This window comes from Pongo pygmaeus, chromosome 11, assembly GCF_028885625.2.
Source record: "Pongo pygmaeus isolate AG05252 chromosome 11, NHGRI_mPonPyg2-v2.0_pri, whole genome shotgun sequence".
Taxonomy (NCBI): domain Eukaryota; kingdom Metazoa; phylum Chordata; class Mammalia; order Primates; family Hominidae; genus Pongo; species Pongo pygmaeus.
The window spans coordinates 133649435-133662909 of NC_072384.2; the positions used below are offsets into that span (position 1 = coordinate 133649435).

The following is a 13475-nucleotide window of genomic DNA, read 5'->3' on the forward strand; positions in this document are numbered from 1 at the left end:
GGTGCACAATGGGAGCATAGGAGATGACCCCATAAGGAGGGGGTGGACAGGTGCTGAGTGGAGGTGTGGGTGGGGAATGAGAGGCCTCCACACTGGGCTGCTGCAGAGGTGGCGTGCTCCGGGAGGGCCGGAGCGTGGAGGCCAGTTCCCATCACCACCATATCCCCACGCCTGGCTCCAGGCCTGGCCAGAGGTCCTTGACTGGGAGTGCTTTGTCTGCCCTACAGTCTCGCCTGCCGTGTGTGTTGCTCAGCGGGGAGGTGCTGGGGGCCCTGTTCTGGGACAACCATCAGTGTGATGCATGTTGAGCCCCTGGGCCCATGTGAGCTCCTTTATGAGCTACGTCCTTCAAGTTAGACAAGAAGAGACCAAGGCCGAGGGAGAGAAGAAACTTGGACAGGTTCCCACAGCTTGAATGTGGTGGCGCTGCCTGGCTGGTGCCCCTTCCTGGAGGGGGTCTGTTGTCATATCCTGGAGGCCAAGGCCTGGATGTGGATGGTGAGGGCACTCTTTGTGCAGCGGGTCAACACATGCCCCTTCGGCCTTGGTGGGCCTGACCCAAGGACGGAGGGTGCCCAGGTCTGGGGGCTGAGGGATGAGTGTCCACCGCAGAGCCCTCAGAAATGACTGGTCCTGGATGGCGGTCCCTGGAGAGGCAGCTCCTCTTTGAGTGGTGGGCAAACTTGGCCATGCCCAGCCTTGGAGGCAGTGCAGTCCAACCGGCCACCCTGACTGCTGAGATGCAGGACTCGGCACCCAGTGTTGTCCTTGGCCAGGCGGCCAACCTGCCCTGTAGGGCTTTGGGGTTCTCCTCTCCGAGCTTGTTTCCCCAGCATCCTGGAGAAGCCCAGGGAAAAACCCAGCCTATGTTCCTGCTGTAAACGGTCCACATCCCCTCCAAGCTCCCTTTGTGTGTCTCCAAGTGCTGGACTGCAGGGATCAGAGCTGTGCTGCCCGTGCAGCACCCACCCGCCCCTGGGAATGAGGGTAATGGGGTCACAGAGCCATCAGTTGGACCTTGGCGCCCTCGGCTGGTGGCGGCCAAGGTCTCCCAGCACCCAGGCCGCTGGGAGTCTCTAAGGGGGAGGGGTGGGGCTCGACTGTCCCCTCCCCGTCAAGTTGGCTCTGTCCTGGGCAGGCCATAGTCCCAGTTGAGAAGCTGTGCCCCCTTGGGTGTTTTGGAGGTTCAGGGTGGGTGTTGAAAAGCCCTGGGGGAGAGCAGAAGGCTCGGGGGCCTGTCTAGGGCGTGGCATCCCAAGTGGGCGTCAGCTCGGCAGCAGAAGAACCACTCCCCTGGCCCACCCATGCCTGCTAGGCCATGCTTCTTCAGAAGTGGCCACAACTCTCCTGACATCTCCGGAGCTGGTCATTCCACCCAGGGGGACTTCAGCTGCCACTGGACACTTCAATTGTAGGCTGCGACCTGTTGCCAGGAAGGAGAGGGCCGGCGAGGGAGCTGCGGCGGCTGTGGCAGGGTGTGGGGGACGGTGGACGGCCAGGGCCCCCCTCTCTCTCTTTCTCTCTCTCTGTCGCTTGGTTTCTGTAATGAGGAAGTTCTCCGCAGCTCGGTTTCCTTTCCCTCACTGAGTGCCTGAAACAGGAAGTCAGTCAGTTAAGCTGGTGGCAGCAGCCGAGGCCACCAAGAGGCAACAAGCGGCAGGTTGCAGTGGAGGGGCCTCCGCTCCCCTCGGTGGTGTGTGGGTCCTGGGGGTGCCCGCCGGCCCGGCCAAGGAGGCCCACGCCCACCATGGTCCCCTGCTGGAACCACGGCAACATCACCCGCTCCAAGGCGGAGGAGCTGCTCTCCAGGACGGGCAAGGACGGGAGCTTCCTCGTGCGTGCCAGCGAGTCCATCTCCCGGGCATACGCGCTCTGCGTGCTGTGAGTACAACCTGCTCCCTCCCCGGGCACAGAGATGACAGAGGGGCTCAGAGGGGGCCCAGCATTGGGATGGGTTGTTCTTATGTCACAGGACAGAGTGATCTGATATGCACACTTCCCCGCCACCCTGTCATGGACCTTGTCCTTGGAGTTCAGAGAGCTGGTCTCGTGGCAGGTTTTGCAGCCTTGGAGCTGTCAGAACCACTCTGAGGCCTGATCTTACACCCCAGCTTCCCATGAGCTGTGTGGACCTTGTGGCTTCCTTGGAGTCTGGGGACTGAGAGAAGGGAGTTTGGGCTTTTTGAGCCAGGAGGAGGCTCAGGGCTCTGTGGAGGTGGGTGTGTTAGAGATCAGCTCAAATATGCCCAGCTCAGAAACCCTGAGAAGAGCAAAAGTTGCAAGGGGGACCGTTCCTGGAGCACCCAGGCTTCGGGCCCCTGGAAGCAGCTGTTGTTTGGCGAGCCAAGAATATGGGGTGAGTTTAATCAAGAAAGTACTTTCCGTTCACTCAGAAGCTGCTTTCAGGGGCCTGAGAGCTGAGGAAGTCACCATTACCACCAGCGAGCAGCCTCTTCTCTCTCCTGAGCACTCGGCTGTGACTGCTGCCCACCCCCCACCCCTTCAATTTAGGTCTCTGTCACCATCAACTCCTCCCACTGCCCGGTTGGGGATGTTACTGAATGTACCAGCTGTGCTAACAATGGAGGAACCAGCCATTTGCTGAAGGTTCCTTTCTAAAACCCCCTTCCTGTCCAGTGTCTGAAGGAGGCCCTTGCCCTGAAGCTCTTGGTCTAATCATTTTGCCGGGGCCTCAGGCAGTGCCGGAGTGTAGTCAGGGAAGGGCGTGTCCACCTGAACATCTCAAGTAGCATCCCTGGGCTGGCAGAAATGTTCCCCCGAGCAGCCAGGGCCTTGCCTTTCTCCAGGCAGGAGGGGAAGTGGGTGATGAACCCAGACCTGTTTTGAATACTGACTCACAGCTAGGACCTGCCATGCTAAGCATTTGTTAGCCCATTTCATCCTCACCACAACCTAAAGTGAAGGTCCTGTTAAAAGCCCCACTTTGCAGATGAGAAATCTAAGGCCCTCGCAGGTTAAGTGAGTGACAACAGTCAAAGCCACGGCCATCTGCCCCCAGAGGCTGCAGCTGAGACCAGCAGCCTGTGGCCCAACCTCTCCTGCTCCCAGTCCAGCGGGGCATGCATGTAGCCTTGCGGGGCTGGAGAAAGAAGCAAGGGGAGCCAGAGTGTTTACAGGGTCAGCTGGGGCACTGGAAACCAAGCCAGGCTCACAGCTGGTCGCTGGCCTGTGCTGACAGTCTGCAGCCCCACCTCCAAAGACTGGTTTCCTGTACCCCCTCTCTCATACCTCAGGGGAAGGAACGCAGGCCCAGGCTGCCTGGACTTCCCCAGTGGGGACCTGCTGTGGCCTTAGAAGGTGCAGGAAGATTCTCTTAGGCATCTCACAAGCCCAGTCTGACTCCACCCAGCCCATGTGGATTACTTGGATTTCTCTCCTGGCCCAGTGGGATCTTGTCCTGGCTGTTTGGTGTTGGCTGAGCTGAGGCCTTCCAGGGCCCCATCTCGTTAACCTTCACCGCAGCCCTTTGACCAGGGCTTGCTTTGTGGTTGCTCAGGTTACAGACATGGGGCGTGGGTCTCTCTGACTCCAAGCCGTGAGCATCTTAACGTCTAGGATCAGCCTGAGCCAGAGTCAGAGCTGGAGAGGCCTTGGAGAAGCTCTGGTGCGACAGCCCTGGCTTTTCAGGGGGTAGACAGAGTGCAGAGAGCCTGAGGCCTTTGTCCACCATGCTGGCTGGGGGCAAAACTGCTGGGATCCAGGCCAGTTCTCGTATTCCTTCCTCCTCCTCTTCTCTCTGAAACCTTGTCTGCACTGAGTTACTCTCAGAGTCATGATGGGTGTGCAGTGTCTGCTCCTTAGAGAGGGACCTGTGGTGCCTACAGATGTCCACTATCCTCTTAGCCGAAGCCTCGTCAGCCTCCTATCCTGAGGCTGCTGGGCTGCAAACACCAGGAGCCCCACCCCTTGGCCAGACAAACCCTGGGCTCAGGGTTCCCCTTCCTCCTCTGCTCAGGGTGGGAAGCTTCCCTTCCTGCAGGGTCAGGCTCCACTGTAGGCTGTGGGATGCTATGGACCTGCAGACTTTCCATACATCTGCAGGCTTCATATGGCTGCCACCCTGGATTTTGCCAATTACGGAGATTTTAAAACTAAAAACTAATTAAATGAATGATAACAAACTGTCATCTTCCAACACCTTGTTTCTTGAAAGAAAGCAGCCTTTGACACCAAAACAGGCAGGAAGGGCATAAAAAAAAAAAAAAAAAAAAAGCCAGTCATTTAAAGCAAAGAGATTGAACTTCTTGAAAAACAAACCCCACCACCCTTAGTTTTCTGTGTTCCCTGCAGAGTCACCGTGGCCTGATGGAGACAGCAGAGGCAGGCAGTCCCAGGCTGAGGGGTGTGCAGGGCAGCCGGGTTTTCTGCGGCTGCAGAAGTAGCAGGTTTTGCCCCCTAGCCCTGGAAGCCTGGAGCCACCCTGCTCTAGGAGTGACTGCAGAAGGAAGCCATACGCTCACCCTCCTACCCTAGCAAAGCCCATGGGAAAAGTATACCTGCCCCATGGCCCCTCAGATCCCCCAGGTGCCCTGACCTCATCCTGCCTGGGCCCCAGCAGCCCTCCCTCCCAGGCCCCTTCTGGTGGGCAAGGGGACAACGGCTGGAGTCTCCACCTGATGGTTTGGGCAAGTGTGCCTGGAGTTTCAGGAACTGAGAGCAGCCTCACCAGGGAGGGGCCTTTGTGCTCAGGAAAGAGAACAGGATTTGACTATGTAAATGGACTTGAGCGGGGGTTGGACATCAAAAGACAGGGCTGCAATTCGGTGCCACCCATGTGACTTAGGAGGGCACATTCTGCCCACACCCTGCAAACCCTGCATTTCCTCGAGAGAGGTCAGCCCCGTCACCTACCACTGGGCAGGAAAGCTTTGATCTCACCTCAGCAGCTTGGAAAGCCCTGCTTGACAGGGAGCCTGGGCTCCATCTCAGGACACAGAGAGTTGCAGTGGGAAGACTCCAGCAGATAGCTGCCTGGTTTGGGTCCAACTCTGCCGTCTTGCAGCCAGGGGCTCTTCTAAGCAGGGCCTATGTCGTCCCCACCTCGTCCCCACTCAAATCCCCCGGCAGAGTTGGCCCTGCTCCGGGGGGAGTCTGTGGGTGCCTTGAGGCGATGTTGGGCACATCGTGGATGGGAGACATTAAGAGCGGTCAGGCTCATGCCCTCTCCTGCCACGTAGGGGCCAGCACACCTGGCAGGGCCTCATGTTGCAAAGAAGAGATGCTTTGGGAATGGGGTCAGTCAATGCAAGGGTCCATGGGTCGGCCAAGCTGGCATCCCCTTGTGCAATCTGCACAGGCAAAGGTGATCAAAGGCCCAACGTCAGGATACATGCTGCCCTCTCTGCAGAAGCAGCTGGGGCCCGGGATCAGGCCTAGGGTGGCTGGCTCAGCTGGCTGCCATCCAGCCTGGAGTTGCCCAGGAGGGCCGTGTTCCCAGCCAACCACTCCAGAGAGAGGGGGCTTCCCTCATGGGGTAGGCGAAGGCACGTGGCTGCCTTTGGCTCAGAACCCAATGCCTGGTCTAGCCACAGCTGACAGTGTGGTTTTGGTTTCCCTCCACATGTGGCCTTCCACAGGCCACCCAGGCACCATGGCAGGGTCTGGCTCACCCCTTCCCAGGGGCAGTGTAGACAGTGCACCGGACAGACCTTGCTTCACTGACAGAAGGTTGTTACCAACCTGCTCTGCCTAATAACAGCAGGCAGCTTCCAAAGAGCTATGTGCCAGGCACCATTCTAGGCTTATATTGACTCATTTGATGTCCACGAAGACCTTCAAAGGAAGTCCTATTATCCCCACTTTACAGATGGGGAAACCAAGGTGCAGAGCGGTTTACAGAAGAGGCCTAGTTTACAGGACTAACAAATACAGGACTAACAAATAACAGGACTTGCATGCATGATCTTCCTGGAAGCGAGAAACAGAGAACATAAGGTGGCCTGTGTGGGGCGGGGCAAAGCCTGGAGAGGGAACTTCTGGTGATGGAGCCGCAGAGAAGGGACTTGGGAGGGCGAAACTCCTAACCTCAGAGAGTCCAACAGAGTTGGAAAGCTGTGGTGTGAGTGGGTGGCTAAGTCTCCCTTTCGAAGCTTCAGTAAAATAGACACTTAAAACGCACACTTAATTATTTTTGTGCAAATGCAATAAGGCACTATTTTTCATATCTGATATTGACAGTCAGTGGGAAAAAATGCTGGCCCAGGCAGTAGCCAGAGCTACTGACATCTGGTTCACACCAGAGAGCAGGCCAAGGGGCTTTATCCAAGGCTAACTGTGCTGGGTTTTCTCTCTACATGCAAGACCAACCAGGAAGGGGTATGTGCCCTGGAAGGCATATGTATTTCACTCACTAACTGTATCTTCCATGCGAAGTGATGTGGAGCAAGCATGTTAAAATGGAGTCTCCAGGTTTTCTGTGCCTATGCTCAGCCCCCCAGAAAAGTCCTTTCGGGTCCAGAGATAGGCTCCAGCTTTGGTGCTTTGCATGTTTGTCTACCTGGTAGGTTAAATTCATAAATTCATAAACACAATCAGCACTTCTTGGGTTTTTTTTTTTTTTTGACAGAGTCTTGCTCTGTTGCCCAGGTTGGAGTGCAGTGGTACAATCTTGGCTCACTGCAACCTCCGCCTCCCAGGATTAAGCAATTCTCCTACTTCAGCCTCCCAAGCAGCTGGGATTACAGGTGCCTGCCACCACACCGGGCTAATTTTTTTTTTTTTTGGTATTATCCTCAGGTGATCTGGCCTCTTCGGCCTCCCAAAGTGCTGAGATTACAGGCATGAGCCACTGCACCCAGGCTTTTTCTTTCTTTCTTTCTTTTTTTTTTTTTGAGACGGAGTCTCGCTGTGTCACCCAGGCTGAAGTGCAGTGGCGTGATCTTGGCTCACTGCAACCTCCACCTCCAGGATTCAAGCAATTCTTCTGCCTCAGCTTCCTGAGTAGCTGGAATTACAGGTACCCACCACCATACCTGGCTAATTTTTGTATTTTTAGTAGCGATGGGGTTTCACCATGTTGGCTAGGCTGGTCTCGAACTCCTGACCTCATGATCCACCTGCCTCGGCCTCCCAAAGTGCTGGGATTACAGGTGTGAGCCACTGCACCTGGCCTTTTTTTTTTTTTTTTTTTTTGAGACAGGGTCTCTTGCTGTTGCCCAGGCTGGAGTGCAGTGGCACAATCACGGCTCACTGCAGCCTTGCTTGATCAAGAGATCCTACTGCCTCAGTTTCCCGAGTAGCTGGTATTCCAGGTGCAAGTCACCAAGCCTGGCTAATCTTTTTTATGTAGAGACAGGGTTTTGCTATGTTGCCCAGGCTGGCCCCCAACTCCTGGAATCAGGTGGTTCTCCCACCTCAGCCTCCCGAAGTGCTGGCATTACAAGTGTGAGCCGCTGCATGCAGCCTCACATCAGCACTTCTCAATCAGTTGGTGCCATCTCCCTGCACATGAGCCCTTGCATCATGAAGACATGTGGTCCTCGCAGCCAGGCCTTTCTCCCCACCCCAGACATAGAGTGAGAGGAGCTCTGCTCTTCCCTCTATAATTCGTTCCATGTTGTGCACTCCTGAGGAGCAAGGCTCTGTGGTCTGCTGGCTCTGGTGTGCTGCATTTGCAAAATGCTAACCTTCCTGTGCCAACCCAGCATCTTCATGGGTGGAATGAGGATGACAAGGCCAAAGCCCACTCATTGGGTTATTTTTTCAGATTGAGGTATAATTCATATTCCATACAATCACCCTTTCTATGGTGTGCAATTCTTAATTTTTTTTTTTCCCGAGACAGAGTCTTGCTCTGTTGCCCAGGCTGGAGTGCAGTGGCATGATCTCGGCGCACTGCAACCTCTATCTCCCGGGTTGAAGTGATTCTCCTGCCTCAGCCTCCTGAGTAGCTGGGATTACAGGCGCGTGCCACCACACCCGGCTAATTTTTTTTTTTTTCTTTTTGAGACAGAGTCTCACCCTTGTTGCCCAAGCTGGAATGCAATGGTGTGGTCTTGGCTCACTGTAACCTCCGCCTCCTGAATTCAAGCAATCCTCTGCCTCAGCTTCCCAAATAGCTGGGATTACAGGTGCCTGCCACCACACCCAGCTAATTTTTGTATTTTTAGTAGAGACGAGGTTTCACCACGTTGGCTAGGCTGGTCTCAAACTCCTGACCTCAGGTGATCTGCCCGCCTAGGCCTCCCAAAGTGCTGGGATTACAGGCGTGAGCCACCGCACCTGGACCTGGTATACAATTCTTTATTGTGTTTTTAGTGCATTCACAATGTTGTGAAACCAACACCACTGTCTAATTCCAGGACATTCTCAATACCTCGAAAAGAAAAGAAACCGTGTACCCATAGCAGTCACTCCCTATTCCCTCTCCACCCAACCCCTGGCAACAACTAAATGACTTTTTGCCTATGGATTTATCTTTTCCGGATGTTTCATAACTGGAAACATACAACATGTGGACTTTGGGGCCAGCTTCTTTCACTGAGCACAATGCTGTCAGGCTTCATCTGTGTTGTGGCATGAATCATTCCTCTCCAGGGCTGACTAATGAGCCACTGTATTGAAAGAACCAATTTTGTTTATCCATTCATCAGTTGACAGGCATTTGGGTTGTTTCCACTTTTGGGCTATAATGAATAATGCTGCGATGAACATTCATATACAAGGTTTTGTGCAAACATATATTTTCAATATTCTTGGGTCTATATCTAGGAGCAGAATTGCTGGGTCATTTAAGTCTAACACTTTGAGGAACTGCTAAACTGTTTTCCTTGGTGGATCCACCATTTTGCATTCCTACCAGCAACATCTGAGGGTTCCAATATCTCCACTTCCCTACCAGCACTTGTTATTATCTTTTTTATTATAGCCATCCTAGTTGGTGTGAAGTGATGTCTTACTGTGGTTTTAATTTGCATTTCTCTAATGGCTAATGATGTCAAATATCTTTTCTAATGCTTAATGGCCATTTGTATTTGGAGAAATGTCAATTCAGATCCTTTACACATTTAGAAAACAGGGTTGTTTGTCTTTTCCTTGTTTCCTTGGGTTATTGAGAGGATAAAATGGAAAGATGTGAGTGACATTTATAGCCCAAGGCCAGGCATGTGGTAAGCACCCACCGAATGCTTCGCACACATGAAAATCATGCCGGTGCTGGGCAAGGTGGCTCACGCCTGTAATCCCAGCACTTTGGGAGGCCGAGGTGGGTGGATCACCTGAGGTCGGGAGTTCAAGACCAGCCTGGCCAACATGGAGAAACCCCATCTTTACTAAAAATACAAAATTAGCCAGGGATGGTGGCACATGCCTGTAATCCCAGCTACTTGGGAGGCTGAGGCAGGAGAATTGCTTGAACCCGGGAGGCGGAGGTTGTGGTGAGCCAAGATGGTGCCCTTGCACTCCAGCCTGGGCAACAAGAGCGAAACTCTGTCTCAAAGAAAAAAAAAATGCTGGTGATCAGGTGTGGTGGCTCACACCTGTAATCCCAGTACTTTGGGAGGCCGAGGCGGGCGGATCATGAGGTCAGGAGTTTGAGACCAGCCTGGCCAACACAGTGAAACCCTGTCTCTACTAAAAGTACAAAAAATGTAGCTGGGCATGGTGGCGGGTGCCTGTAATCCCAGCTACTTGGGAGGCTGAGGCAGGAGAATTGCTTGATCCCAGGAGGTGGAGGTTGCAGTGAGCCGAGATTGTGCCACTGCACTCCAGCCTGGGTGACAGAGCTAGACTCCATCTAAAAAAAAAAAAATAGTGCTGGCAATTAGTCTTTATGAGCTAAAAGTGACTAGTGACATCTCAGAAGCGGAGGAGTACAGGACCCATCTGTGAAGAACATTCCATACAGAGGAGAGAGGAGAATGGGGGCAGAGGATTGCTTCGGAAACTTCCTGGAGGCCTCCGGGGGATGCTGAGCTGTCACTTGAGGCAACACTCAGAGAGATGGAAGCAGGAAGAGGACTGAGTGATGCCCCTGTGACGGAGGCTGCTGGGGACAGGGCTGGGAGCCTGGAAGCCGGCAGGAGGAAGGGATGGGGGCACAGAGGCACATGGAGTGAAACCAGGGGCAATGAACATGACGTCAGGAAGAAAGGCAGGCATCTGCAGACTACTAGGCTCCAATTGAGGGGGTGGGTGCAGAGGGGACTGAAGTCCTGGGGCTGAGGACGATGGAAGGAGCACAGCGTGTCCCATGACCGGGGGACTCAGGGTTGACAGGTGCGGCAGCACGTGGGGACCAGATTCTCTCCCCTGCTCACTTCACGCTCCCATTGTCCCTTTTCATTAGAAAAACACCATATTAACAAGTGCAGGACCCTAACAGTTTGGGTTCAATACTTATTGTAAACAACCCCACAGAGGGCTGGCTCCGAGAGATCAGCTGGGACCTCCCCAGAGCAGAGAGGCTTGCTGGACCACACAGCTGTCAGTGGCAATGGAGAAACAAATAGATCTGATAAACAGCGACGTCCTGTTCTTTAGAGTCATTTTAAAAAATGGTATTTATACAAAGCACAGAAAGTACAAAGCAAAAAGCAGAAAAGTAACCACCCCATCACTGAGACACTAGCATAAACATTGTTAATTCGCTGGTGTATCTTCTTCTTCTCTCTACCTCCCTGTATGTATGTAATTTCCATTTTGTATACACATGTATTACATGTATATATATAATTTTAGTCTGAGATTTCTAGCAGCATTAGCATTTTCCCATTTAGTTAGGATTTCTTCCTAAATATCGTATTTTAATTTTACTCTGAGATTTCTAGCAGCATTAGCATTTTCCCATTTAGTTAGGTTTTCTTCCTAATGATCATATTTAATGGATGTACAGGATTCTATTACATGATGTGCCACACTTTATGAAATGATTCTTCTATGATCAGATATTTAAGTTATCAATAGCATTTTGTTGTTATAAATATGACCAATGAAGGTCTTTTGCAGAAATGTTATAAACATGTCTGGTTATAGATTCCGAGGAGTGGAATTACTAGATCAAGAGACAGGAATGTTTTTAAGGCTCTTGATACAGAATGATACATTGCTTTCCAGAAATTTTTTTCCATATATGCACCAGTAAGCTGTACAAGAGAGTGCCCGCCTCATTCTAACCTTCCTATTCTGAATATTTTCATTTCAAAACACAATGCATTGCAAGGTGAAGGTGGTGAATGTTCATTTTGATTTGCATTTGATTGTGGTCATGTTGAGCTTATTTGATAGAGTGATTGACCTTCATAATCCCTCTTTCGTGAATGGTCTGTTCAATTCTCTGCCATTTTTCTATTGAAGCTATAGTTTTTCTGTTATCTACTTGCACAAGTTTATATCACACTTGTTGCAAATATTTTCATTGTGATTTTCCTTTAAGTTTTATGATTTTTTTTGACATTCAGGGACTGTAAATTTTTATATAGTGAAGTCTATCAGTCTTTTCCTTTTTTCTCCCTTCGCTTTTCAATGCAGAGAATCCCTCTGCACACAGAAATTCACTTGTTTCTTCTTGTGCAAGGTAGGGGGGTTACGACAGAGCCTTTGGAGCTAATAGATTTGGGCTAAGGATTCAGCAGGTTGTTTTTTTTTTTTTGAGATGGAGTCTCAGTCTGTCGCCTAGGCTGGAGTGCAATGGTGTGATCTTGGCTCACTGCAAACCTCTGCCTCCCGGTTTCAAGTGATTCTTCTGCCTCAGTCTCCCAAGTAGCTGGGATTACAGGCGCCTGCCACCATGCCCAGCTAATTTTTATATTTTTTAGTAGAGACGGGGTTTCACCATATTGCCCAGGCTGGTTTCAAACTCCTGACCTTGTGATCCGCTCGCCTTGGCCTCCCAAAGTGCTGGGATTACAGGCGTGAGCCACCGTGCCTGGCCAGGATCCAGCAGTTTATTGAATTCCACTGGGCCCTGGTTCCCCTTTCAAAAACCAGGGCTAAGAATACCTATGTGGTAATGTTGTGGGGCAGATTGGATGGAAAATATATATCATGTTTTTAGCACAGTACTTGGTAAAAACAAATAAAGCAGTTATGGGTTTTTTACTTTTGTTTTTGTTTGTTTGTTTTACATTGAACCTTTTAATCTCTCTGGAATTAATTTAATAATGATGTAGGATACAGAGGCTGGGCACAGTGGCTCACACCTGTAATCACAGCACTTTGGGAGGCCGAGGCGGCCGGATCACCAGAGGTCGGGAGATCGAGACCATCCTGGCTAACATAGTGAAATCCTGTCTCTACTAAAAATACAAAAAAATAAAAATAAAAATTAGCTGAGCGTGGTGGTGCGTGCCTATAGTTCCAGCTACCTGGGAGGCTGAGGTGGGAGAATTGTCTGAACCCAGGAGGCAGAGGTTGCAGTGAGCCAAGATTGCGCCTCTACACTCCAACCTGGGCCACAGAGTGAGACTCTGCCTCAAAAAAAGGAGAAAAAAAAAAAATGATTTATGTGTATTTTTCTCAACTAATCATCTTTCCCAAAACCTCTTACTGAATAACATTCCTTTACCCTTTGGGGTTCCTCTTTTACCATATTTTAAGTCATATATCTTTCTTTGTGTTTGTACTCTGTTCCATGTATATCTGCTTTTCTTTCACCAATATCATAACAATTATACCACCTAATTTTATAAAATATTTTATTTTAGGTGATTTTCATATCTATTCTTCCAGGTGAACCAGCTAATAATATTGCCAAGTTGGGGAAAACTACTATTGGGACTTTGATTGGAATTGTACAAAATCCATAACATAGCTGGTGTAAATTGACATTTGGTAATATTCAGTCTTAACAAATATGGTTGTCCCTATTATTTTAAATTTTGTAATTTTCTTCACATAGATTCTGCATATTTATTGTTATAATTTCTTCTGATTATCTTATACTCTTATTACTATTGTGAATACATTTTCCCCTACATTTCATTATAACTGATAACATACAGGGAAGTTATAGATTTTATAAATTCATCTTTTATTCTGTCACTTTACTCACTCTTCATTATTTCAAATTGTTTTTTAGTTACTTCTCTGGGATTTTCTTGTTTGACTCTCATGTTTGACTCTCATGTCATCTACAAATTACCATTGTTTTGTGGTGTACTTTCCAAATACTTATGACACTTATTCAGATTTCATAACTTATTGCATGGGCCAGTATTTCTAAAACACTACAGTGGGGAATATTGGAAAAAGAAAACATCCACCTCAAGGAGACATACTGTGAGAATCGCCGTGGACCACCTGGGAAGGGCATGGGATAGCCTCTGTCACCTAGTTACCACTTGATAAAAGATAATTGTTGCTGTTCATCACGTCCAAGAAGAAGCAGTCTTCTTCTAGTTTTAGAAAGAGTTCTGAAGGACTGAGTATTTAATTTTTATCAAATGCCTTTTTAATATCTATTGTGATTATTATATTATATCCCTTATTTCATTTCCTGGTAAAATAATTTTATATAT

At 50.1% G+C, this 13475-nt stretch overlaps 1 protein-coding gene across 2 annotated transcripts in view; it reads left to right on the forward strand.

The window, feature by feature from the left end:
• Positions 1–1259: 1259 nt before the first annotated feature.
• The window catches only part of INPP5D (inositol polyphosphate-5-phosphatase D), a 149259-nt gene continuing 137043 nt past the window's right edge, over positions 1260–13475 (forward strand). The window contains exon 1 of one of the 2 annotated variants that reach the window (XM_054477564.2): positions 1260–1881. In XM_054477564.2, coding sequence (XP_054333539.1) covers positions 1748–1881 — 134 coding nt within the window. In that variant the 5' untranslated portion in view covers positions 1260–1747. The remainder of the gene's footprint in view (positions 1882–13475) is intronic. The other variant, XM_054477565.2, reaches the window with a different exon arrangement.